The sequence below is a fragment of the Macaca nemestrina genome, chromosome 2, assembly GCF_043159975.1.
Source record: "Macaca nemestrina isolate mMacNem1 chromosome 2, mMacNem.hap1, whole genome shotgun sequence".
Taxonomy (NCBI): domain Eukaryota; kingdom Metazoa; phylum Chordata; class Mammalia; order Primates; family Cercopithecidae; genus Macaca; species Macaca nemestrina.
In genome coordinates this window covers 14,869,760-14,897,251 of record NC_092126.1, presented here as the reverse complement: position 1 = coordinate 14,897,251, position 27,492 = coordinate 14,869,760, and the positions used below count along the sequence as shown (strand labels likewise).

The 27,492-nt window shown below is 40.6% G+C and overlaps 1 protein-coding gene across 2 annotated transcripts in view; it reads right to left on the bottom strand.

The window, feature by feature from the left end:
- Positions 1-27,492, bottom strand: part of LOC105470933 (sushi domain containing 5) — a 69,360-nt gene that overhangs the window by 24,116 nt on the left and 17,752 nt on the right. For both annotated transcript variants that reach the window (XM_011723282.3, XM_071090755.1), the window contains exon 4: positions 2,029-2,217. In XM_011723282.3, coding sequence (XP_011721584.2) covers positions 2,029-2,217 — 189 coding nt within the window. The remainder of the gene's footprint in view (positions 1-2,028; positions 2,218-27,492) is intronic.

Genomic DNA, 27,492 nt, shown 5'->3' with positions numbered 1-27,492 from the left:
CTGCACTCCAGCCTGGGCGACAGAGCGAGACTCCATCTCAAAAAAAAAAAAAAAAAAGAGTCCACAAAGACTTTGAAAAGTAGTGAAATAGAAAACAACAAAACCAACTCATTAAAAGACAGTGCAAGTGTGAAAAGATAAGCCACAGAATGAGAGGAAATGCTTGCAACACATTAATTATGAATATTTCATGTAAAAAATTCTATAATATTTAAATCATCAAACTCAAATCAATTAGAAAAATGGGAAAAGTATCTGGACATTTTACACAAAGACATTCTAATGCCCTATTAACATGTGATAAGTGCTTGACCTCACTATTATTAGAGAAATGAATATTACAACTACAAGTCACCACAGAGCCCTCACCAGACTGGCAGTCCTAAAGCTGATGAGGTGCTGAACGACAAGGACTCTCAGACACAGCTGATGGGAAAGCAGACTGGTCAAATACTTTAGAGAACACTTTGGCAGCATCAGCTGCAGCTGAACACACACATACTCCATGGGCATCAATTCTACTGCTAGGAACCAACTGAAATGTGTTCACATGGGAACCAAAGGAGGCTGAGGACAATTATAGCAGCATAGTTTGTGACAGCCGCAAAATGTCCACCAACAGCTGACTGAATAAATAAATAGTGGCGTATTCACATTGTGGATAGTAAATACCAGTGAAGACTATAGTAGCAGTGAAACCACAGCTTCAGGCAACAACGTGAATGACTCTCACAGTCGTGACAGTGCCCTAGGTCTCATCTGAGTTCCCTCATGGGATCTGCAGGACATTCCAGGGACAAACTGTCCTATCAGTTCGGTAACATCATGGTGTGGAGTTATTTCCCTCCGCAGGACCAGCCTCCGCTTGTTACCTGGATGTCATGGGAGGCCAGGGCGGGGGTTCTTGAAAAAGTCTTGGAGTGAGAGGAGCACTGTGAGATCAGGGAACAATTCAGGGTTTGGCATGAGGTCCAAGGTATAGGAGTCACAAGCCAGGTCAGCCATGGGGCTGTCCCAGCCGCCTGCTGGCTGCTGTGTCCCTGTGGGGGTGGGGAGGCCAGGACTGGGTGTGGCTGGACACAGTGATTTCTGCTGCTGGAAAAATTCCCCAGGGGCTGGGCAGCAGGGGTTAAGGAGGCTGCAGTAAACTAGGACTCCTAGAAATGTGATGTTGATGGAATGGGGACATCTGCGGTAATCAGATCCGGTTTGGGGGACTCTGTCCACTAGGACTCTTTTTAGTTTCAACTAACTATTCAGACTCCACAGGTCACACCTGGCATTCAGAAGGCTCCAGGCCAGGGAGCAGAGCAAGGCCGCCAGGAAACAGCAAGCAAGTTTCATCCGTGGGAAGAGCCCTTGTATCAGTTCCATACAGCTGTCCTGGAGTTCGTCTCCTTGCTCCACCCCTCACCACCCCAGCCTTCCTCCCAAGATTGCTCAGGTGGATCAGAACTCATATGTGTGGTGTGGATCGATGATGCTTGGAAGTCCCATGCCCCATAAGAGTTCAAATGTCTTGCAACAACCCACAGAATAGTTCTCAGGGTCCTCACACAGGCCATGCTCAGATACAAGAATCACCATCCTCAGAGCAGCACAGAGCTGGGCTTCCTAACATGTGCGCATTATAGTCTTCCCAGCCCAGTTTACCAACCGGGGGTCATTTTCCCCAGAAAAATGCTGCTTTGTACCACAGCTGATGTTCCATCTTGACCAGATTTCCAGGGAAATAAACTAGAAAGTTACCTCAAGGTCAACTGTGTACTTAGAGAAGAAGCGGGGATTTTAACTTGTTAACCCTTTACTCCCAGCACGGAAGATGAAGAGCTCAGTTGCACATTTGAAATGCTACAGGAATCCCCAAGTGGAGATGTTGCTAGGTCCAGAGCTCAGCAGAAAGGTCTGAAAGCCTCTTTTCAAAGGCACCTTGGTGGAGAAGAGCCCACGGCATGCAGCCAGCAGCCGCGGAGCCCTCTGCCAGCACTGTGTGGGTACGCGAAGGTGGCCCATCCCTGGGCTGCTTACCTTTCCCGCAGGCCTGCACCAGGCCGTACCACTCCCCACAGCTGTTACATAGCAAGGTGAAGGCGGTCTCCCGGTGGCCCGTGATGTGGCCTGGGGCGCACACGTACAGCAATTCATCCCCCATCTCCAAGCCGGTGCGGCCCTGCAGGATGGTGTGTGGGAACGAAGGCGGGTCTCCACACGGCTTCTCTGAGGAGAAGGAATCACAGTCAGCTTTTCCAAACTGTGCGGAACTTTTTCAGCCTGTGAGAAAACAGACTTAAAACACAGCTCTCCCCTGCCGCCCACCGCACCCTCAACTGTGATCACAGGGGCTGTTTCTTGGTCACCCTGGCAACTCCAAGGCCTGGCAGAATGCCTGGAATAGAAGAGGCACTCAAAAATAATTGTTGCATGAATAAATGCGACAGAAAGTGCTACAACTTTGCATTTTTAAGCTGCCAAACAATGTTACCTTCTGATGTCTCCTTGAAAGGAGTGTCTGGAGATACATACCTAGCAGCAAGCTCCCTTTTGCCATATTTCGATAAGTGAATAGGAACTCTGACAAAGGCTAAATGGTACAGACTACAAAGCACAGCAGAGGGTACCTTCCCCCCACCACCCTGCTCACAACCTCAACACCAACGGCAACAACGTCATCAGTTTGGTAAATATAAAAGTGACATACACGCATGCACACACTCACACACCCTGTATATACAAATATATATATACACACACATATATAAATACATACATATTTCTGTTTGTTAAACATAAATGGGATTTATATCATATGCATTACTGAGTACCCTGCTTTAAAAAAGTTGATAAACTATTTTTTAGGTTCACATCAAAGCTGAGCAGACAATACAGAGAGCTCCCCATACCCCCGACCCTTCCACGCACACAACTTCTCCCACTATTAGCATTCTGCACCAGCGCGGTCCATTTGTGACAACTGATGAAACTCCACTGATACCTCATTATCACCCAAAGTCCATAACGTTGAGTGGTTATGGTAACCTTGGTCTTGTACATTCTATGGGCTTTGACAAATGCACAATGACACGTGTCCACCATTATTGTACCATACAGAATAGTTTCACTGCCCCAAAGTCCTCTGTGCTCTGCTTATTTATACCTTCCTCCTCCCTAAAGATTGCAACAGTTGATCCTTTTGCTGTCTCCGTAGTTTGCCTTTTCCAGAATTCACATAGTTGGCATCATAGTATGTAGCCTTTTCAGATTGGCTTCTACAACTTAGTAACATGCAATGAAAGCTCCCCCATGTCTTCTTATGGCTTGAGAGCTCATTTCTTTTTAGCACTGAATATATTCCATTATCTGGAAGTATCACAGTTTATTTATCTATTCACCTACTGAAGTACATCTTGGTTGCTTCCGAGTTTTGGCAACTATGAATAAAGCTGCTATACACATCCATTTACAGGTTTTTGTGTGAACGTTAGTTTCTGGTTCATTTGGGTAAATACCAAAGAGCATGACTGCTGGATTGTATGGGAAGAGTATGTTTAGTTTTGTAAGAACTGTCAAACTGTCTTCCAAAATGGCTGTACCATTTTGCATTCCCGCCAGCAATGAATGAGTGTTCCTGTTGCTCCACATCCTTGCTAGCATTTGTTGGTTTGTGTTCTGGATTGCAAATATTTTCCCAAGTCTGTGACCCATCTTATTCTCTAGACATTGTCTTTTACAGACCAGAAGTTTTAACTTGTAAAGAATCCCAGCTTATCAACTGTTTCTTTCATGCATCTTGCCTTTAGTCTAAGAAGCCATTGCCATACCCAAGGTCATTTAGGTTTTCTCCTATGATAACTTCTAGCAGTCTTACAGTTTTGGGTTTTACATTTAGGTCTATGGTCCCTCTCGAGTTAATTTTTGTGAAGGGTGTAAGGTCTGTGTCTAGGTAATGGTTTTTGTATGTGGATGTCCAATTGTTCCAGCAGTTATGTAAAAGAGACTATCTTTGCTTCATTATATTGCCTTTTCTCCTTAGTCAAAGATCAATCAATTGTATTTATGTGGGTCTATTTCTGGGCTCTCTACTCTGATCCCTTGATATTTCTCAGCTCTTTTACCAATAACACACTATCTTGATTGCTGTAGCTTTATAGACGTCTTCAAGTCCAACAGGTTCAGCCCTTTGACTTTGTTTTTCTTCTTCAATATTTAGTTGGTTATTCTGGGTCTATTACCTCTCCACATAAACTACAGACTTTGTTTGTTAACCCGTTTATGCCAGAGGTTGCAAATTTTTTTGTGTGAAAAATCAGACCTTGGCAATGACCTGGAGCAGTAGGATATAAATAACTGCCACAAGCTTAGCATTCCAACAATGGAACACGAGGCGTAAATGGGTTAATATCCGTAAAAGTAACTTGCTGGGATTTTTATTGGGATGTGTCAATCTATAGATCAAGTTGGGAAAAACGGACATTTCACAATCCATGAACATAGACTATTTCTCCATTTATTTAGTTCTTCTTTGATATATTTCATCAGCGTTTTACAGTTTTCTTCATCTAGATATATAGATCTTGCACATAATTTGTTAGATTTACACCTAAGAATTTCATTTTTTCTTGGGGTGCTAATATAAATGGTAACGTGGTGTTTTTGACTTTTTTGTTTTTTTGAGATAGGGTCTCACTCTGTCGCCCAGGCTAGAGTGCAGTGGTGCGATCATGGCTCTCTGTGCAGCCTTGACTTCCTGGGTTTAAGTGATCCTCCCACCTTGGCCTCCTAAAGTCTTGGGATTATAGGCATGAGCCACTGCACCCAACCGGTAATGTGTTTTTAATTTAAAATTTCACTATTTAATTGCTGGTCCACAAGAAAGTGATTAACTTTTGTACATTAACCTTGTATCCTGCAATCCTGCTATAATTGCTCCTTTTAAGAAACAATTATACTTTAAGTTCTGGAATACATGTGCAGAATGTGCAGGTTTGTTACTATAACTCCTTATTAGTTCCAGGTTTTTTTTTTGTTGATTCTTTCAGATTTTCTATATAGACAATCATGTTATCTGCAGACAAATACGGTTTCAGTTGTTCCTTTGCAATCTATATTTTCTTTTCTTGTTTTATTGTATGAGCTACGATTCCCAGTGCAATGCCAAAAAGCAGTGGTGAAAAGAGACAGCTTGCCTTGTTTCTGATCTTAGCAAGAAAGCCTCAAATTTCTCACCCTTAATCATGATTTTAGCTGTAGTTTTTTTGTTTTTGTTTTTGTTTTTAGATGTTCTCTATTGAGTTGAAGAAGTTCCCCTCTATTCCTGATTTGTTAGGAGTTTTTATCATGAATGGGTGTTGGATTTTGTCAAATGCTTTTTCTGCATCTATCAATATAATTATGTGATTTTTCTTCCATAGCCTGTTTATGTGATGGACCATATTAATTTTGAAGACTAGCCTTGCACACCTGGGATAAATACCACTTGGTTTTGGTGTACACATCTTTGTGTACATTGTTGAATTTTATTTGCTAATATTTTGTTGAAGATATTTGCATCTATGTTCGTGAGATACATTGGTCTGTAGTTTGTTTTTTTGTTTGTTTGTTTGTTTTTCAGATAGAGTCTCCTCTGTCACCTAGGCTGGAGTGCAGTGGCACGATCTCAACTCACTCCAAGCTCCAGCTCCCGGGTTCATGCCATTTCTCTGCCTCAGCCTCCCAAGTAGCTGGGACTACTGGCGCCTGCCATCACGCCCGGCTAGGTTTTGTATTTTTAGTAGAGACAGGGTTTCACCGTGTTAGCCACGATGGTCTCGATCTCGTGACTTGCCTGCCTCAGCCTCCCAAAGTGCTGGGATTACAGGTGTGAGCCACTATGCCTGGCCCAGTCTGTAGTTTTTTTTTTGTAATGTCTTTGGTTTTGGTGTCAGGGTAATACTAGCCTCATAGAACGGTTTAGAAAGTATTTCTTCTGCTAACTTCTGGAAAAGATTGTAGAGAATTGGCATAATTTCTGCCTTAAATGTTTGGCAGAATCCACTAGTGAACCCTCTGGGCTTGGTGCTTTCTTTGGAAGGTGATTAGTTATTGATTCAATTTATTTATTTAATAGCTATAGGCCTGTTCAGATTGTCCATTTCTTCTCTGTAATGGACGATTTAATCTAGGTTATCAAATTTGTGGGCATAGAGTTGTTCATAATACTCCTTTACTTTCCTCTTAATGTCCATAGGATCTGTAATGATGTCCCCTCTAATTTTTTTTAAAAAGCATAACTAATTGTTTAATCAAAGTTTTATGTGACCTCTGAGCCTTCAGAAATAAATACCCAAAGAACCAGGGAAAACTGATTTTTATGTTTAGATTCAATGAAGAATGGACAGCTGTGTAGAAATGTGATTGGACAAAAGGTGTATGATCAAATGGTAATATACTAAAGGGGGAAACCCAGCCAGGTTTGTTTGTTGGGCTTCTTGTTGGCCTCTCTGCGTAGCATTCTTTTCTCCGAGATACAGGCAGAACTCCTCTGGAAAATAGGTCTTATGACCTATTACCAAAAGGTAGGTCAAGTTATTTCTTTCTGGCTGGGTGCTACACAGAAAGGTGGGAGAAAGTTAGAATAATATTTCTAGGTTTTACAGCTTGCTTTGGGGTTTCATTTTCAATATTAGTAATTTGCATCTTCTCTTATAGTCTGGCTAGAGGCTTATCAGTTTCAAAACGGTTATGCTTTCAAAAAACCAACTTTTTGTTCCATTGATTTTATTGATTTTATGTTTGTAATTTTACTGATTTCTAATTTTTATTACAGTCATGCACCACATAACGACATTTTGGTCAAGGAGGAACTGAATATATGAGGGTAGTCTCGTAAGATTATAATGGAGCCGAAAAATTTTTAACACCTAATGATGTAGCCATTGTAAAACCATAGAGCAATGTATTATTTATGTGTTTGTGGTGATGCCAGTGTAAACAAACCTATTGCACTGCCAACTGTATAAAAGATAGCACATAAAATTATGTACAGTACAAAATAATAATGATACTAAATGACTATGTTACTGGTTTCCATATTTACTATTCTATACTTTAGTCATTATTTTAGAGTGTACTACTACTTATTTCTAAAAAGTTAACTAAAGCAGCCTCAGGCAGGTCCTTCAAGAGATATTCCAGAGAAGGCATTGTTATAATAGGAGATGACAGCTCCATGTGTGTTACTGCCCCTGAAGACTTTCTACTGGGACAAGATGTGAAGGTGTCAAACAGTGATGATGGTGGTCCTAACCCTGTGTAAGCCTAGGCTAATGTGCATGTTTGTGTCTTAGTTTTTAACAATAAAGTTTAAAAAGTTAAAAAAATTTTTTTTGAGACATGGTCTTGCTCTGTCACTCAGGTTGGAGTGCAGTGGCATGATCACGGCTCACTGTAACCTTGAACTCCTGGGCTCAAGTGATCCTCTTGCCCCAGTTTCCTGAGTAGCTGGGACTATAGGCACATGCAACTGTGCCCAGCTAATTAAAAAAATTCTTTTTGGCCAGTCGCAGTGGCTCACACCTGTAATCTCAACACTTTGGGAGGCCAAAGCAGATGGATCACTTAAGGTCAGGAGTCAAAGACCAGCCTGGCCAACATGGTGAAACCCTAAAATAACTTTTTATACTAAAAATACAAAAAAAATTATCCGGGCGTGGTGGTGCATGCCTGTAATCTCACTTACTCAGGAGGCTAAGAATAGCTTGAACCCAGGAGGCAGAGGTTGCAATGAGCTGAGGTTGCCTCAGTGATGGAGCAAGACTTTGCCTCAAAAAAAATTTTTTCTTTTTGTAGACATGGGGTCTTACTCTGTTGCCCAGGTTGTTCTTTAACTCCTGGCCTCAAGAGAGCCTCCTGCCTCAGGCCTCCCAAAGTGCTGGGGTTGCAGGCATGAGCCAGCACACCCAGTAAATAATAAAAATAATAATCATAATAATAATCCTAAATTAAAAAAATAAAAATCTTATAGACTAAGTATATAAAGAAAATATGTTTGTACAATTGTACAATGTGTTTTTGTTTTAAGCTCTGTTATTACAAAAAAGTCAAGTTTTAAAAAATTAAAAATTATAAAGTAAAAAAGTTACAGTAAACTAAAGCTAATTTATTACTGATGAAAAAATATTTTCATAAATTTAGTGTAGTCTAAGTGTGCAGCGTTTATAAAGTCTGCAGTAGTATACAGTAATGTCCTAGGCCTTCACATGCACTGACCATTCATTCACTGACTCACCCATGGCAACATCCAGTGCTGCAAGCACCATGCGTGGTAAGTGCCCCATATAGATGTATCATTTTCATCTTTTGTTTTTTTTCTTGCATTTGTTTGGTTTTTGTTTTGGGGGTGGGGAGATTTGAGATAAAATCTCACTCTGTTGCCCAGGCTGGAATGCAGTGACATGATCGTGTCTTACTGCAGCCCTGAACTCTTGGACTCTCAAGCAATCCTCCTGTGTAGCTGAGACCAAGAGCATATGCCACCCGGCCTAGATATATTTTCCCCCGTTGGAAAGACGGGAGCTCCTTATGTTGCCCAGGCTGGTCTCAAACTCTTGGGCTCAAATGATCCTCCCTCTAGGCTTCCCAAAGTGCTGGGATCACAGGCATGAGTTACTGTGCCTGGCCCATTTTCTTTGTTTGTTTTACCTTTTACACTATATTTTTTACTGTACATTTTCTGTTTAGATACACAAATACCTACTATTGTGTTACAACTGCCTACAGTATTCGGTACAGTAACACACTTACAGGTTTATAGCCAAGGAACAATAGGCTGTACCATTGCCTAGGTGCACAGTAGGCTATACTGTCTAGGTTTGTGTAAGTGCACTCTATGATGTTCACACAATGACAAAATCATCTACAATGCATTTCTCAGAATGTATCCCTGCTGTTAGGCAATGAATACTGTATTTTTTTCTTTTGTTTAATTTAGATATAACTTGCTCTTCTTTTTTGAGTTTTCTAAAGTGGAGGCTAAGATTACTGATTTTAGATTTTTCTTTTTTTCTAATATATGTATTCACTGCTATAAGTTTGCCTCTAAGCACTGCTTCTCACAACTTTTGAAAAGTATTTTCATTCTCATGTGGTTAAAAATATTTTAAAATTCTCTTGAGATATCTTCTTTGACCCACACATTATTTAAAAATGTGTTGTTCAATCTCCAAGGACTTTGGGATTTTCCAGCTATTGTTCGGTTATTGTTTTCTACCTTAATTCCACCGTGGTCTGAGAGCAGATGTCATATTCCTATTCTTTAAAATTTGTTAATTTGTGTTTTATGGCCCAGGATGTGGTCGATCATAGCAAATGTTCCATATGAGCCTGAGAAGAATGTGTAATCAGCTGTCGTTGGATGAAGTGGTCTAAATATGTCAATTATATCTACTTAACTAATGGGGCTGTCAAGTTCAACTATGTGATTGCTGATCTGCCTGCCAGATCTGTCCATTTCTGACAGAAGTGTGTTTAAATCTCCAACTACAACAGTGGATTCATCTATTTCTCCTTGTAGTTCTATCAGTTTTTCCTCATGTATTTTGGTATCCTGTTGTTAGGCACATATACATTAAAGATGGTTATGTCTTCTTAGAATATTGCCCTTTTTACCATTATGTAATTCTTCTCTTTATCCCTGATAACTTTTCTTGATCTAAAGTCTGCTCTGTCTAAAACTAGTATAGCTACTCCCACTTTACTTTGATTAGTGTTAGCATGGTATATCTTTCTCCATCCCTTTCCCTTTTTTTTTTTTTTTTTGAGAAGGAGTCTCGCTCTGTTGCCCAGGCTGGAGTGCAGTGGCATGATCTTGGCTCGCTGCAAGCTCCGCCTCCTGGGTTCACACCATTCTCCTGCCTCAGCCTCCTGAGTAGCTGGGACTACAGGTGCCCGCCACCATGCTTGGCTAAGTTTTTGTACTTTTTTTTTTAGTAGAGATGGGATTTCACCGTGTTAGCCAGAATGGTCTCGATCTCCTGACCTCGTGATCCACCTGCCTTGGCCTCCCAAAGTGCTGGGATTACAGGCGTGAGCCACCATGCCCAACCCCCTTTACTTTTTATCTATATGTGTCTTTATACTTATAGTGGGTTTCTTATAGACAACATATAGTTGGGTCTTGTTTTTTAATGCACTGTTATAATACCTGTCTTTTAATTAGTGTATCTAGACCATTGATGTTTAAAGTCATCATTGATGTAATTGGATAACCACTATAATTGTTATTGTTTTCTATCTGTTACCCTATTTTCTGTTTCTATTTTTGTCTTCCGTTTTTTAAGTCTTTTATGGTTTTAATTGAGCATTTTATATAATTCCATTTTCTTTCCTTTCTTAGCATATCAATTATACCTTTACTTTTTATTTTTTATTTTTTATCTTTTTTAGTTGTTGCCCTGGTGGTTGCAATATACATTTGCAAGTCCAACTTCACTTTCAAATAACACTATACTACACTTCACAGGTAGTGCAAGTACCTTATAATAACAAAATATGCCTAATTCCTCCCACCTGTCCCCGTATCATTGATGTCATTCAGTTCACTACTGAATTGCTGCTATTATCTCTCTGATCATTAAGAATATAAAAAAATAAGTTTTTACTTTACCTTCACTTATTTATTCTCTGATGTTCTTCCTTTATTTACATAGGTCTGAGTTTCTGACCTATATAATTTCCCTGCTTCCTAAAGAACTTCTTTTAACATTTCTTGCAAGACAGGTCTACTGGCAACAAATTCTCTCATTTTTTGTTTGAGAAAGTCTTTATTTCTCTTTCACTTTTGAAGGACGATTTCTTAGGGCATACAATTTTAGGTTGGTGGAGTTTTCTTCCTCTTAACACTTTAAATATTTTACTACCCTTTTTTTTTTTTTTTTTTTTTTTGGAGATGGAGTCTCGCTCTGTCTCCTAGGCTGGAGTGCAGGGGCGTGATCTCAGCTCATTGCAACCTCCACCTCCCGGGTTCAAGCAATTCTCCTGCATCAGTCTCCTGAGTAGCTGGGACTACAGGCATGCGTCACCACACCCAGGTAATTTTTTTGTATTTTTAGTAGAGATGGCATTTCACCATGTTGGCCAGGTTGGTCTCGAACTCTTGCCCCAGGTGATCTGCCCACCTCAGCCTCCCAAAGTGCTAGGATTAAAGGCTTGAGCCACCACGCCTGGCCTTACACTCTCTTCTTTCTTGCATGGTTTCAGAGGTGAAATTGCAAATAATTCTTACTTTCGCTCCTCTGTAGATAAGGTATTTTTTTTTCCCTCTAGATTCTTTCAAGATTTTAAATTTATCTTTAATTGTTTTGTGTTTTTTAATGATATGCCAAGGTATAGTTTTTTGGGTATTTATCCTACTTGGTGTTCTCTGAGTTCCCCGGATATGTGGTTGGTTGTCTGATGTTAATTTGAGGAAGTTCTTAGTCATTATGGTTTCAAATATTGCTTCTGTTCCTTCCTTCTTTCTCCTTCTGATACTTCCATTATGTGTATGTTATAATTTTTTAGTATCCCATAGTTCTTGAATATTCTATTCTCTTTTTTTGTCTTTTATTTCTCTTTGTTTTTCAGTTTTTGGAAGTTTCTATTGCCATATCTTCAACCAGAGATTATCTCCTCAGCTGTGTCCAGTCTACTGATGAGCCCATCAAAGGAAGTCTTCATTTCTGTTATAGTGCTCTTGATTTCTCATATTTCTTTTTGATTCTTTCTTAGAATTGCCACCTCTCTGTTTCTATTACCCATCTGTTCTTGTATGTCATCCAATTCTCCCATTAATGCCCTGAGCATAGTCACCGTAGCATTTTTAAATTCCTGGTCTGATAAATTCAACGTCCCTGCCATATCTGAGTCTAGTTCTTTTTTTTTTTTTTTTTTTTTTTTGAGACGGAGTCTCGCTCTGTCGCCCAGGCTGGAGTGCAGTGGCGCGATCTCGGCTCACTGCAAGCTCCGCCTCCCGGGTTCACGCCATTCTCCTGCCTCAGCCTCCCAAGTAGCTGGGACTACAGGCGCCCACAACCGCGCCCAGCTAATTTTTTGTATTTTTAGTAGAGACGGGGTTTCACCGTGGTCTCGATCTCCTGACCTTGTGATCCGCCCGCCTCGGCCTCCCAAAGTGCTGGGATTACAGGCGTGAGCCACCGCGCCCGGCCTGAGTCTAGTTCTGATGCTTGTTTTCAGTCTCTTCAAACTGTATCTTTTGTCTTTTAGAATGCCTTGTAATTTTTGTTGAAAAGTGGACATGATGTTCTGAGCAAAAGCAACTGTGGTAAACAGGTCTCTGGGAATGTGGTGGGAAGGTGTGGAGGGGAGAGGAAGTGTTCTAGAGTCCTGTGACTAGGTCTTGGTCTTTTGTGAGCCTGTGCCCCAGGACTGTGAACTTCATCAGCGCTTCTCATTTTTTCCCCTCCCATCTAGGTGAGAGAGGATGGCTACAGGGAGCTGGAGTTGGGAATTTCCCTCCCCGCAGTAGGTTAGGCTCTGAAAAAATATTTCGTTCCTGACCACAGGCCTTGTTAAGAACAGAATATTCTGGGGTATTTTAAAATGGTTATTTTTCCTCTCTCTTCGTTGAAAGCACGAGATTTTTCTCTGATATTTTCAGTAAGGACCTCATAGAGCTCCTGGAGGTAAAACTTTCAAAAGCATGGGGGCCCCTTGATGACTGGGTCCCCCTGGAGTTTTTAACTCACAAACTTGTCCACCCTGAGCTTCCAGCAATTCATCAATTAAACAGTTTAAGTTTTCCTACCCTGGCATTGGTTTCTTCCGATTGTTCTGCTTAGGTAACTTGTGATTATCTGTTTTCACCTGTGTCTGCAATTCTAGGGACAGCAGTTTGCCCTGTGACCTCACTTTGCTGATGGATCTAAGAAGAGCTATGGATGTGTCAGTTGTTTAGTTTTTTACTTATTATGATGGAGCAGTAACTTCTAAGCTCTTGACATGCTGGGCCAGAAACCAGAAGTCTTTTTTTTTTTTTTTTTAATACTACACTTCTTTCCACATTAATACTATAATCTACTTCAATCTTTGGTAGCACACATTATTTAATCAATTAGATATTTACGTTGATTCCAATTTTTCACGATTATAAACAATGCTTCAATGAACAGTCTCACATGCACATTTTTGTACCTATCTTATTTCTTTAGAATAAACCTCTAGAAGAAGAACTCTGCATCAAAGTAATGTCACAATTAAAAAAAATTCAAATTCAAATTTCCTCTTCTAATTTTACAGATTGTTTTCCTTTAGTCCATATGCAGTCAAGTTACCTAAGAAGCATATTGCTTAAAAGAAGATAGACTGAGAAATGATGAAAATAAAAAAATACGACTTGTGCTTTAAGCCACCCTGACTGGCCTCACAGCTTGTAGTTTGGTAGCACTTTCTTTTTTTTTTTTTTTTTTTTTTGAGACGGAGTCTCATTCTGTCGCCAGGCTGGATGGAGTGCAGTGGCATGATCTTTGCTCACTGTAACCTCCGCCTTCTGGGTTCAAGTGATTCTCCTGCCACCATGCCCAGCTAATTTTTGTATTTTTAGTAGAGACGGGGTTTCACCATGTTGGCCAGGATGGTCTTGATCTCTTGACCTCATGATCTGTCCGCGTCGGCCTCCCAAAGTCCTGGGATTACAGGTGTGACCCACCGCACCCCGTCAGCACTTTCTTAAAGACACTTATTGCTATACATATCCTTTCAAATGAGAGAGATTTTGAATGAAGTGTGTGGCTGTACTTCAGGAAGACAGCACAGAGTGACATATTTTGACCAAAACTACCTTGGCTCTCTGAGTCAAGGAGCCTAGGAGATCAAGTGCTTATTTCACCTATATGGCCAGTCAGGACAGGCAGTCATCTGAAACCCTTGCCACAAATTCAGATGTACCCTCCACAGGGTGAGTAGAGGAAAATCATGTAGGTGAAGAATGAACCAAAGTCATCCACCTCAGTTATGTCAGGCTGGACCACCTTCCAGCTGGTATCTCAAAGGCAAAAGGCTTGGACTTTCCACCTTCCTCAGCTGCCCATGACTCACGCTGGATGCCCCACTGTTTTCTTACCAGGATCTACTGGAAGGCTTTTCAGCAAACACTATGAAAGGACTGATTAATACTTTCAGTCTCACATAAATCTACCTAAGGAACGCAGGGAAACTGTTTTGGAAGTAGAGAAGGAGGGACTTCAGGCTAAACTCAGATCCCACCAGACTCATGAGATCTTCTCCTTCAGAATTAATGTTCAAAACGATACAGGCTAGAATGTGGCTCAGGAAAACCGCAATAATGCTGCTGAGAGTCTAGGTACATATACCATATGTTTCTGGATTTCCTGCAAACATTCAAGACAGGAAACACACTTCTGAGCTGGTGTGATTCGGAAGCTCCAGCACAACAGTGCTATGCGTTAACACAACCAAGCGCATGCCAGAAACACCACTCATATCCAAGTGCAACTTGAATTAGTTCTTTTCACTAATCTTCCCATTTTGAACCTCACAAGGGAGCTATGGAAAACAGGTGGCTATATACCTGGATCCTCTTCTCCTCTCTAGGGAAACTTACATTTCGTAAGTGTACTAAGTCTTAATGTTGTTTCTCGATTATTCTGTAGATAGAAATTGTGGTTTGTGAACACAGATTTAAGACCTGGGTTTCAACCATTTCAACATCAAGAGATATATCTATTATTTTTCCTTCCAGGAAAAGAAGATTTTATACCAGATTTCATCTATCAAACAAATGTTTATTCATAAGCACATTTATTTCACTCATTTTTCAATTTAAAAGGGCACATTTGCCTGCCAATCAGAGCTTCTGATAACCAGTGTTTCCACAGAGTTTAGAACTCATATGAAAGTTGATGCTTTTCTGAGAAATTGTTGACTTTCATCTTGACCTTTGAAATTTTAAAGAAGAGCCTGCAAAACTCAATTATTACTTTGCAAGCCAAAAATGTAAAAATTCTGAAACAAATGCTTGATCTTTCCTCCTTCCTTTTGGTGTTACCTAAGCTATGTGTCTTTAGGGCCCCCTGCTAGCTCCCTCCCACCCACTCCACAACACACAACCAGCATTGTCCTACCCAAGAATAGTTAGTTTTTACATTCCTCTACATCAGAGGTTCTCAAAGATGAACATGCGTCAGAATCACCTGGAAGGTTTGTAAAAATACATCTGGACTTCGTTTTGAGTTTCCGACTGCAGCTGAGGCCCCAAAATTTGTATTTCTTGAAAGTTCCTAGGTAGTGTTGAGACTGCTGGTACAAGGACCACCCCTGGAGAACGGCTGCTCTAGATCAAAAACCTATCCTCAAAAACAGGCAAAACCTATATATGGTGATAAGAATCAGAATAGAGATGGGCCTCTGGCTCTGCTGGAGTAGGGAGGGGCAGAAGATTATTGGAAAAGGGCTCCAGGGAACTTTCTGGGGTGAAGGAAATGTTCTATATCATGACTGGGTGTTGATTACACAGGTGTATACATTTGTCAAAACTTGTCAGCTTTAGATCTGTGCATTTTGCTGATGTAAATTATGCCTTAATGAACTAAGTTAATTTAAAAAATACCTCCCCTTAGAAAAATCTGTAATTTATTCAGCATGAGGTTTAAGTGGTTGAAAATTATTCACAACCTCTCCCAAGGGATACTTCATAACTTAAGATAGTGATTTCCAACTTGTAGGGATTCTACCAGGGAAGCAATATGGTATTTGCAAGATGTAGGCAAGTTCATATGCAAATAAACCCTGTGTCAATCAATCAATAACTCTAAATCAATTACTAACACATGGAAATCTACATGATACTACTCCTTGAGTTTCTCCTCCTAAAAACTTGTTTAAAAAATCTTCTAGCCGGCTAGGCGCTGTGGCTCACACCTGTAATCTCAGCACTTTGGGAGGCCGAGGTGGGTGGATCACGAGGTCAGGAGTTCAAGACCAGCCTGACCAATATGGTGAAACCCAGTCTCTACTAAAAAAACAAAAATTAGGCAGATGTGGCAGCACATGCCTGTAGTCCCAGCTACTCAGGGACTGAGGTAGGAGAATCACTTGAACCGGGGAGGCGGAGGTTGCAGTGAGCTGAAGTCACGCTACTGCACTCCAGCCTGGGTGACAGAGCGAGACTCCTTCTCAAAAAAAAAAAAAAAAAAAAAAAAAAAAATCTAGAATGAAATGATATAATGCCCTGGATTTGCTTTAAAATATCTCAATGGGAGAAGAAAGCTTTGGGAAAAAAAAATTAAATTTTTCCTTTAGCCTCATCAATGACAACCACTGTTTTTGTTTTGAGAAGTGTTAAATGTTCTTTATTTGATATTACATATAAATCACATTAAAATGCCTTTCGATAAGTAAAAAGAACCATTTTAGATACAGGGAATTCTAATTAGATTGGCATAGTTAAGACCAAAAATATAAAGTATACATTGCTACTTTATCTTCAGCCCTTGCCTTTAAGATGCAAATGAATACAAAACACAAGTGAGTCTTGCTTGGTTCTGAGACAATGAAGGAATTTCCCCAATATTTAAACATATTCACATAACCAGTTATATAAATCTATATGTAAAACCAATCTCCATTAGATTTTAAGATGACATTCACCATCTTTGTGAAAAGTTGACCATTACTAGTGAAGTACAATCATATTTTAAAAGTGGAATAGTGATAGCATTTACTGGATTGGAATTACTATTCAAATTCAAAAAACTGAACATACTCATTTAACCACAGCCAGTCTTAGTTAAATCAGGACTGCCCAACAAAAATATTCGTCAGTCACTCATATTCTGGTATATGAGATTTATTAAATTATGGTACACATAAAAAATTCGTAAGACGTTTCTGTTTTGTAATAAATAAGCAATGGCCAATTAGTACTTGTTAGTAGTTTTTTTGAGATAAGCTATCAAGTCTGCCCTTTCTGCCTTCTTAATGCTGGCGAAGATCATTTTTGTTCCAGGGATATACTTCTAACATGGTTTTTACTCTTTCAGTTTTACACACATACACACAAATACATACACACAGCATTATGCTGTAATACGATATAACCATTTTGGTTTGTAGCTTGTTAATTTAACATTATATTGTGAAATCTTCCCCTTATCAACAAATATTTGTATTTTAAAATTTTATTGTAAATGACTGCCTATTATTCCATTTGTATGGATTTACCATAATGGGTCCCCTATGGTGGGACACTAACTCTGTTTCCATTTCTTCCTTACTAAATAATGAACATTGTAACATACCTTTATACTGAGGGAGTTCAGGAAATGCCACCCAAAAATATGCAACTCTGTTTGGCAAGCTGATTACTTCAAACCGAGGGCACATGGGGGATAGAAGACACAGGCAGAGGCTTTCCCTGGGCTTCCCTTTTCTGCCTAATGACAGATCCTTCAAAAGGAACACAGCTGTCATTAATCCCCTCCCCAGGAATTTCATTAACCAGAGAAGATTTACTCCTATCACAGCAGAGGACCTAGACAGACTTTGTTACACCTACTTTTCTGAGGGCTCATTCATCTCTCCCCAAAATCATTTAATCTCCCCTAAATTGTCTACATTCCCCCACCCCTGGCCCATCAGACTCCACTGTGAATACCCAAAATCCAGTAAGATTTAGGAGCTTATATACCTTCTTCATAGAGCTTATTATGTACCCTCTCCACCCTCTTCATAGAGTGTACATAAGCTCCTAAATCTTACTGGGTTTTGGGTATTCACTTTTCTTTCCTGTGATGCCCTGTGCATATAATAAATCAGTACACCTTTTTTCTTCCTATTGATCTGTCTGTTGTCAATGTTCATAGACTCAGTTACTGAGCCCTCACAGCGTAGGAAAGGCTTCCTTCCCCTACAGTACTAGCCATGCTAATATCCTTAGAATAAAATACTCAAAGTACTATTGATGGATGAAAGGGAATATGTAGTTTTTAAGCTTCTGATAGGTTCTGCCAAGCTGAATATGAGTGTTTAAGAATTTACACTCAGGCTGGCTGGGTGCAGTGGCTCACTCCTGTAATCCCAGCACTTTGGGAGGCTCAGGCAGCAGGATTGCTTCAGGCCAGGAGTTTTGAGAGCAGCTTGGGCAATATAGCGAGATCCCATCTCAACTAAAAAATAAAAAATAGCCAGGCACGGTGGTGTGTGCCTGTAGTCCTAGCTACTGAGGCAGCTGAGGTGGGAGGATCTGTTGAGTCCAGGAGCTGTAGTGAGCTTTGATCAAACCACTGTATTCTATCCTTGGTGACAGAGTAAGATCCTGTCTCTAAAAAACCAAAAGAATTTATATACCTACAAGTGGCATATAAATTTGACCATTTCCTTTCAGAACACTGAGTGCTATCATTCTTTGTAAACTCTGACAATTTTACAGGCTGACAAAGTGATTTCTCATATTAATGTGCATTTTTTTTTTTTTTTGAGACAGAGCCTTGCTCTATTGCCTGGACTGGAGTACAGTGGCCTTATCTCAGCTTACTGCAACCTCCATGTCCCGGGTTCAAGCAATTCTCCTGCCTCAGCCTCCTGAGTACCTAGGACTACAGGCATGCGCCACCACACCCAGCTATTTTTTTTTCTTTTTGTGTGTGTGTGTGTTTTTAGTAGAGATGGGGATTTCACCATGGTGCTCAGGCTGGTTTTGAACTCCTGGCCTCAAATGATCTGCCCACCTTGGCCTCCCAAAGTGCTGGGATTACAGGCGTGAGCCACCCTGCCCGGCCTAATGCACATATCTTTGATTGGCAAGAGAGTTGAATATTTATTGACCAATCGTATTGCTTCAAAATACTTCTCTATTGTGGTCTTTATCTTTTCCTTTCAATCTAGTAAGATATCTACATATATCTATATAATAACCCAGGCTAGGTGCGGTGACTCATGCCTGTAATCCCAGCACTTTGGGAGGCCAAGGCAGGTGGATCACCTGAGGTCAGGAGTTCAAGATCAGCCTGACCAACATGGCGAAACTCCGTCTCTACTAAAAACATAAAAAATTAGCCAGATGTGGTGGTGCATGCCTGTAGTCCCAGCTACTTGGGAGGCTGAGCCATGAGAATCACTTGAACCCAGAAGGTGAAGGTTGTGATGGGCCAAAATTACACCAATGCACTCCAACCTGGGTGACAGAGCGAGACTCTGTCAAAAAGAAAAAAAAGAAAAAAAATATATCTAATAATCCATTGCCTTATTTTCCCATATTCATAACCAATTAGCCTAGTACTATCAAATAATCTGTCCACCCTTTTCCCACTATCTTGAAGTTTCACTATTCTTACCATATACTTATGTATATTGGGTCTATTTTGGTGTTTCCAGTCTTTTGCATTGAAGTACTTGTCTGTCTGTGTCTCAGTGCCAAACAACCTTTTTTGCTATCTGAGCCTCTTACATCATTGAAATAATGGCAATAAGTTGATAAGACTGAAGCAAGCAATGGGGGAGTTGCAAGTGATGAAGCTGCAGGGAGGCAGGCATGAGTTCATGACGGGCCTCACAAGCAAGGTAAAAAGTCTGGAATTCGTCCAGAGGAGAACAAGGAACCATTAAGGAGTTTAACACAGAAAATAACATGATCCCCTTGGCGGTATAGAAACACTATTTGCAGTGTAGAGGATGCACTGAGGAAACATGCCTGGAGACTGGAGGACCAGTGAGGAGGCCATTTGAGCTGTCCAGGATAGCAGCACAGGAGCCAAATGAGGTGCAGAGGGCAGGAACTAGGTGGATCTGGGAGATACTGAGAAGGGAAGTTTTTACAGAACATTTAACTGAAACATGTTAGGGGTGAGACGAGGATCAGGGCATAGGAAGCTGAGGGATATGAGTATAAGTTTGGGACTTGTGGATTTTGATGGGCCACGAGCAATGTCCATAAGTAGCTGCATATATGGAATTCAGGGGGCTGGGGAGGAGATTAGGCTTGAGAAATGATTTGAAATTAATGGGCATTTAGATGAAACTGAAGCCTTTGAAGTGTTGAGCGAGTGAGGGGAGATGAGGGTGAAACCACCTTTGCAAAAATTATGACAATGAGAAAAATCTGCCATAGGAAAATTATGACAGTGAAAGAAATCTGATCTAACCGACTCCATCTTGCTTCTAACCTACAAACTGCCCTTGTTCACTGCTGGGTATAGGCCAAACTAACTGCGAAGGATTTATAGTGTAACGTTGAAACAAAAACGGTAACAGCCCCTCCCTGAAACAACACCCCACCCCCACCCCTGCCACTTGCCTGGGGACCAGACTGCCTTTGCAAAACTAACAAAGTAGCCACAAGATTAGAAATTATGGCCCAGGAGACATGTGGTCAGAGGCCTCAAGGTTCCTATCCTCCCCCATTGCTCCTATGAATAATATCAGTATTGTAAAACCTAAGATTGGTGTTTGAGATATTTCTCAGACTCTGTATTCTGATGGACCAGCTGGTGCCACCCAGACCACTAAACTGGCTCATCTGATCTTGTGGCACCAACCCAAGAACTGACAGAGCAAGAGGACAGCTTCAACTCCCTATGATTCCATCCCTGACCCAATCAACCCACACTTCTCATTCTCTTGCCTGCCCCCTACCCGTCAAATTATCTTTTAAAAATCCTAGCCTCTGAATTTTCGGAGGCTGATTTGAGTAATAATAAAACTCTGGTCTCCCATTTAGCTGGCTCTACGGGTATTAAACTCTTTCTCTATTGCATTTCCTCTGTCTTGACAAATTGGCTTTTTCTGAGCAGCAGGCAAGAGGAACCCACTGGTTGGTTGGTTACAAGGGGAGATGAGGGCCAGGTCAGAGCCCAGAGGAAGTCAGCAGAGAAAGAAGAGTTCACAAAGGACATTATTGTAGCCAGACATATACAAAGAAAACCTGGAGCAAGACAAGGCAGAACATATTTCAAGGAAGTGTGTGGTCAAGTACTTAAAACTTCAGAAACAATAAGCAAAGGGCAGGCTGAGAAACGGCCATGATATTTAGCCACAGAGAAACTACCAGTAGCCTTGGTGACAGTAGTTCCACTTAGGTGATAAGGCGGAAACCAGAAGGCAGTGGATGGAAGAATGAATGATGGAAGGTGAGATAATGGAGACCGTGAGTGCAGAGGATTTTGAGGGCTATGAAAGGGAGGAGAGAGATGGAATGGTAGCTAAAGGGATACGGAAATATGAATTATATATTAATAATTAAATAATTAAATAAAATAAATTTAATTTATTTAATATGATAAAAAATAAATAATATAATAATCTAATAAATTAAATAATTCATATTTGATGAAAATATGGATTATGAATAAATAATCACTTTCTTTGTTTAGCTCAGAGGCAAGAATAAATAGTCACTTTCAGCTGGGCGCGGTGGCTCACGTCTGTAATCCCAGCACTCAGGGAGGCCGAGGTGGGTGGATCACCTGAGGTCACAAATTCAAGACCAGTCTGGCCAACATGGCAAAACCCCATCTCTACTAAAAATTTAAAAATTAGCTGGGCCTGGTGGTGCGCACCTGTAGTCCTAGCTACCCGGGAGGCTAAGGCAGGGGAATCGCTTGAACCCAGGAGGCGGAGGTTGCAGTGACCCAAGACTGTGCCACTGCACTCCAGCCTGGGGGACAGAGTGAGACTCTGTCTCAAAACAAACAAACAAACAAACAAACCAATAAATAATCATTTTCTAAACAGCTGCAAGTGGTTTTATCTGTTCTGAGTCCTTAAAATAATTCCCTCCTTTCTGAAATGCAAACTCCTTTCACTTGTCCTATAATTCTTCTCTGCTTGCTTAGTCCCCAATTGATCAGTGATGTGCTGATAAATATTAAATATTAACAACCAGCTCTCTTGGGGAGGGGAGAAATTGCTTGGGGATGGGGGAGGGAATGGCTGTTTTGCAGGTAATTGACAAGGTCTGAGGCAGTGCACAATAGACAAGGTCTTAATGTAATTGCTGGCTCACAGTTCTAGATAAATTGAAACTAAAAGAAGAGCCTGAAGTAATTGAAGATGAGTAAAAAGATACATGCATGAAGATGTTCAATTGTGGTATTTATTACAGTGAAATCCATGGAATTACCAAAACGTCTAATAACAGGGAATGTTTAATTTATAGTACATTCATATAATGGATTATTATAGCCATTAAGAGTCACCCTTTGAAGCATATTCAATGTCATGGGGAGATATAAATCTATATCTATATAAATGAGAAATAAACAGAATGCAATCTTTTATGTTGTTCATATAATCCCAATTTAGTAAACTAAATAAACCATGTCCGGAAAACAAAAGACTGATGCTAAAATACTTATATTAGGGAAGACTGATTATGAGAGACCTTAATTTTCTTATACTTTCCACTAAAATGACCACATATTCATATTTATAATAGAAAAATCTATTATAACTGTAAAAATGGAGCTAATGACATTTATCTCATAGGGTTGTTACTAGAATTAAATGAACGTATGCCTTTCCCAGTGCCTACCACATGCCTGGAACTTAATAAGGTCCTGAATAAAAACAAGCTCCATTTCCCATATAAATAGTTGGAGACTGATGGTCTTTTGAATGGCCCTGAATAGATCTTCAAGTAATGATGGTAATTGAATACCCATTGTCCTTAAACCAAATAAAGCCAACCACACCATGGCTAAATTGGAATTGAATGCCACCTGGGGCCATGAAAAGGGGAAAAAGAAAATGCTCATAAAAAGATAAAACCAGATATGAACCTGTATTTGCCCACTATTGACAGAGCAATAATGGTCAGTGATGGAGGCTTGGTTCAAGGTGAGAAGAAGCCAGTAGAATTGGGAACACAGAGGATTACTGACGGATTCTCGGGGTTGGGCTCTGGTCCATGAATGCAGCAAAGAATCAGTTTAATTTGCAATGGTGATTTGCTGGAAGGTTCTCCTTTCCCTGACACAGACAAAGGTTCCCCTTGCCCTAACACAGACAATGGCTGCGTCTCTGGATCTGTAAGGATATCTTCGTTGTAACAAAAAAGAACTTCTGCAGAGAGCAGGGGAAAGCACAGATCCACATGTAACTACGCTACCATTCTCACACGCTCTGCTTTTGGTAAGCAGGGCTCCCTGGGAAAGTTTTCTTCTAAGCAACAGGGTAGGCTGACCGTATAGTTTATCACCCATATAAGGACACTTTTGAAAATGAGTAGCACCCTGGTTAATAATTACCAGCACAAGAAAGAACAATGCTGAGCAAATTGGAAGGCAGGGCACCCTAATATGAGCATCGTCCATCCCGGCCCAAACAGCAGTGCCTGTGAAGGTAAGATATTCAAGAGTAAGAAGAAAGGAGCATCTCAGAAAACAAAAAGCCTATAGAGTCTGGGTTTGAGTCCTTGCTCCCCTGCTTACTTTGGATAAATTACTTAACTTTGTTGTGCCTCATCTGTCAAATTTGGATAATAGTAAATTCCTGCAGTGTTGTTGTGAGGATTAAATGAGTGAACACTGGGTACTATAGCAGGTGTTAGCTATTACTATTTTCCTCCTGAGGTTGAGAATCTGAAGCAAAGCCCACAGTTAGAGCTGCAGCCTCAGGGTCAAGAAAAAGTGGTGGAGATGTTTGCATCAGGTTTAGCTGGATCTTGAGACTTGCTGCACAGGATTGGGATGGGTGGGGACAGGAATAGGAAGGTGCGTGGGTGAGAGGTCTCATCTGCATCTCCCAGGAGCTGTGTCACTTGAGACAAAGCACCAAATCTCTCTGTTCTTCAGTTTCCTCATCTGGATAGAGAGAATGATAACACCCTGCCTACAGTATTGCCTCGCTGATTAAATGAGATAACATTTGTGGGAACACTGAAAAAATACAATTTTGGAGTTATGTAACTGTAAAGCTGCTCAATAATTTTTTTCTCGTTTTTTGTGTGTTTTAAGGTATTATTTATATAAATAAAATTCATCAGTTTTAACTGTACAGCTTAGTCAATTTTGCTAAATGTATCCAATTGTATAACCACCACCACCACCACAATCAAGGTATAGAACAATTCTCATAAACCATATTCTACTTGCCTTTGGCCCTAGACACCCTCCCCTACTCCATACTACCCCAAGCAACTATTAAGCTACTTTCTCTCACTGGTAGTTTTACCTTTTCTAGAATTTCATTCAAATGGAATAATATAGTATGTATATTTCGTGTTTGACTTTTTTCATTTAGCTTAATGTTATAGAGCTTCATCCATGTTTTTGCACGTATTAATATTTCATTCTTTTTATTTCCAAATACTAATCCATGCTATAGATATACCACATATTTTGATCCATTCATCAGTTGATGAACATTTGAGTCACTTCCCGTTTTGGGCTTTTATGATAAAATTGCTATGAACATTTGTGTACGCATTTTTGTGTGGTCATACACTTCTCTTGGATCAATACCCAGGCATGGAATTACTTGGTTGTATGCATATTAGCTGTATGCATTATAAATACATGTATGCATATTAAACTTTACTGAATTATTTTGAAAGAAATTATGGGTTGATTTATTGAAAACAGTATAACATCAAGGTGAATAAACTGTACTATTAGTATCACTTTATGTTGTTAGAGTTATGTGGTGCTAGATACTAATCACAGTCATAGCTCGTACTTATTGACGTGTTACTCTGTGCTATGCACTAGGCTAAGTGGCTCACTTGTATTATCCTATTCTGTCCTCTTGACAACTCTATGGCATGGGTTCTAATACTATTCCCAAGGCAAGTAAATGGTAGAGCCAAGATTCAAGCCCAGGTATTCTGGGTATAGAGCCCATGGTTCTAACCTATTGTGTTCCAGGTGTTTCCTTTGAGAACACCTTGGTTTAGCTCTGATTCACTTTCTTGTCATAAACATGGGGCTTGGAGGAATTTGCATAAAGGACAAGTTTGGGAGTTCCTGATCTACTGGACTGTACCACTAGCAGCCACAAGGATTTTCAGAAAATGTTCAAAACGTACATCCTAGCTGAGAACCGGTTCTACAATGGTTTCCTGTTTCTCCTAAAAATTCAATCCAATATTCTCACCCCTGCATATCCAGCTGTTATCCCAACCTGTTCAGCCCGGTCTTGGACCGCTCTCTCTCACCTGAAACCATCTAGGCTCACTGTTTTCTCAAACACACCAAGCTCTTTCCTGCCTGCTGTCTGACATGGCTATGCAGCCTGGTCTCATCTCCTAGACCCACAACAGGGCCAGAGGACTGGAAAATCCACAAGAGATGTGGTGCACTGCAGAGGAAACCTTTTACTTGGGGGAAAGAGAGTTAGGAAGAATCACCCATATTTTACCCACTGCTGGGACACTGGAGTCAGCAGACACAGGAGTGTGAACATGGCACACCCAAAATATTGAAGAAGGCCCTGTTCTAAGCACAGACCCTGGCCTCAAGAACGCCCACGTAAAAGATAAAAGACAGGCTGAGAACAGACACATAGAAGGGAGATATTTTAAAGCTACATAAGAAATGCAATAATGCATGTGCACTATTAAAAAAAATCAAAATATACAAAATATAGAGCATGAACTATAAACATCTCCCTTCAGTCTCACTGCTACTCCCTTTCTAGGGTGTTTCTCCTTCAGATGTCTTTTTTTCTTGGGGGGAAATTTCACATACACACACACACACACGTTTACACATATACATAAAAATAAGTTTTTTAAAGAATAAATTGGATTATACTACACATATTCTGAGATCTGCATAATATGTCTTAGAAGATTTTTCATGTCATAGCTGCCACTCTGCCATAGACTGAATGTCTGTGTCCTCCCAAAATTCATATGTTGAAACCTAATCCCCAGTGTGATGCTATTTGGAAGTGGAACTTTTGGGAGGCGATTAGGCCATGCTATGGTTCGAATGTTTGACTCCTCCAAACTTCATTGTTGAAATTTAATAGCCATTGTAACAGTATGAAGAGGTGGACCTTTAATAGGTGGTTAAGCCAGGAGGGCTCCACCCTCCTAGGTGGAACTGGTACCATTATAAAAGGGTGAGTTCGGTTCCTCTCACCTTCTGCCACGTAAAGAAGGCTCTTGCTAGATGCTGTCACCTTGATATTGGACTCATCAACCTCCAGAACTTTGAGCCAGTAAGTTTCTGTTTATTATAAATCAGCTAGTCTCAGGCATTCTGTTATAGCAGTACAAGACAGACCATGAGGGTAGAAACTTCGTGAATGGGACTAGTGCCCTTATGAAAGAGACCTCAGAGAACTGCCTCACCCCTTCTACCATGTGAAGGCTCCACAAGAAGAGAGTTATCTGTGAATTGGGAAGTGGGTTCTCACAGACACTGAACCTGCCAGTACCTTATCTTGGACTTCCCAGCCTCCAGAACCGTGAGACATATATTTCTGTCATTTGTAGCTACCCCATTTATGTTATTTTTAAATAGCAGCCTAAACAGAAATTGGTAACAAGAAGTGGGGGGTTTGCTGTAACAAATACCTAAAAATGTGGATTCAGCTTTGGAATTAACAGGTAGAAGCTAGAAAAGTTTTGAGGTGCTAGAATGTTTTAGGTGCTTCCTCTGCAGTGCATCACATCTCTTGTGGATTTTCCAGTCCTCCAGCCTTAGTGTTACGGGTCTAGGAGATAAGACCAGGCTGGGTAGCCAAGTCAATGTCAAGCATGCTAGAAGAAGACTACATTGCCATGAATGGACCATTGAGGGCAATTCTGGTGAGGGCCCAGAAGGAAAAGAGAGCTGTAGAGAAAGTCTTCATCTTCTTATACAATACCTAAATAACTCTGGACAGAATGCTGGTAGGAAGATGGACAATAAAGGCCATTTTGCTGAGGTCTCAGATGGAAATGAGGAACATGTTGGTGAATATCAGCAGAAAAGGAATGCTTGTTATAAAATGGCAAAGAACTTGGCTGAGTTGTGTTTGTGTCCTAGGGTTTTACGGAAGGTAGAACTTGCAAGCCACGAAATTGAATATTTGGTTGAGGAAATCTCTAAGCAAAGTTTTGAAGGACTGGCCTGGCTCCTTTACTGTTGCTTACAGTAAAATTTGAGAAGAAATAAATGACTTAAAGATGGAATTGTTAAGCAAAAAGGAACCAGAACTAAAACATTTGGAAAATTCTTAGCTTATCGTTATTGAACACAATGAGAAACCCTGTCTTGGAAAGAACAGCATCAAGGCCCTTTCTAAAAAGGCAAATAACAGACTGTTACTAAGTGGTGCTTGCAGGTCCAGAGGCTGCCGTAGAACAGCATGTAGGCAGATATCTCCAAGTCCATGCTCACAGATCATGTGGACCCTCACTGGATCAGCAGAGGCTTAAGAATAAAGCTGTCCCCGGGCGCATCTAGCCCTGGGCACACATGTATGTGTCTGCAAGGAAGGGCTTTGAACTCCTCACATTTACCACACGCCAGAAAACCAAACCACAAGTCCCTGACCACACCGACAGGTCCAGATGTA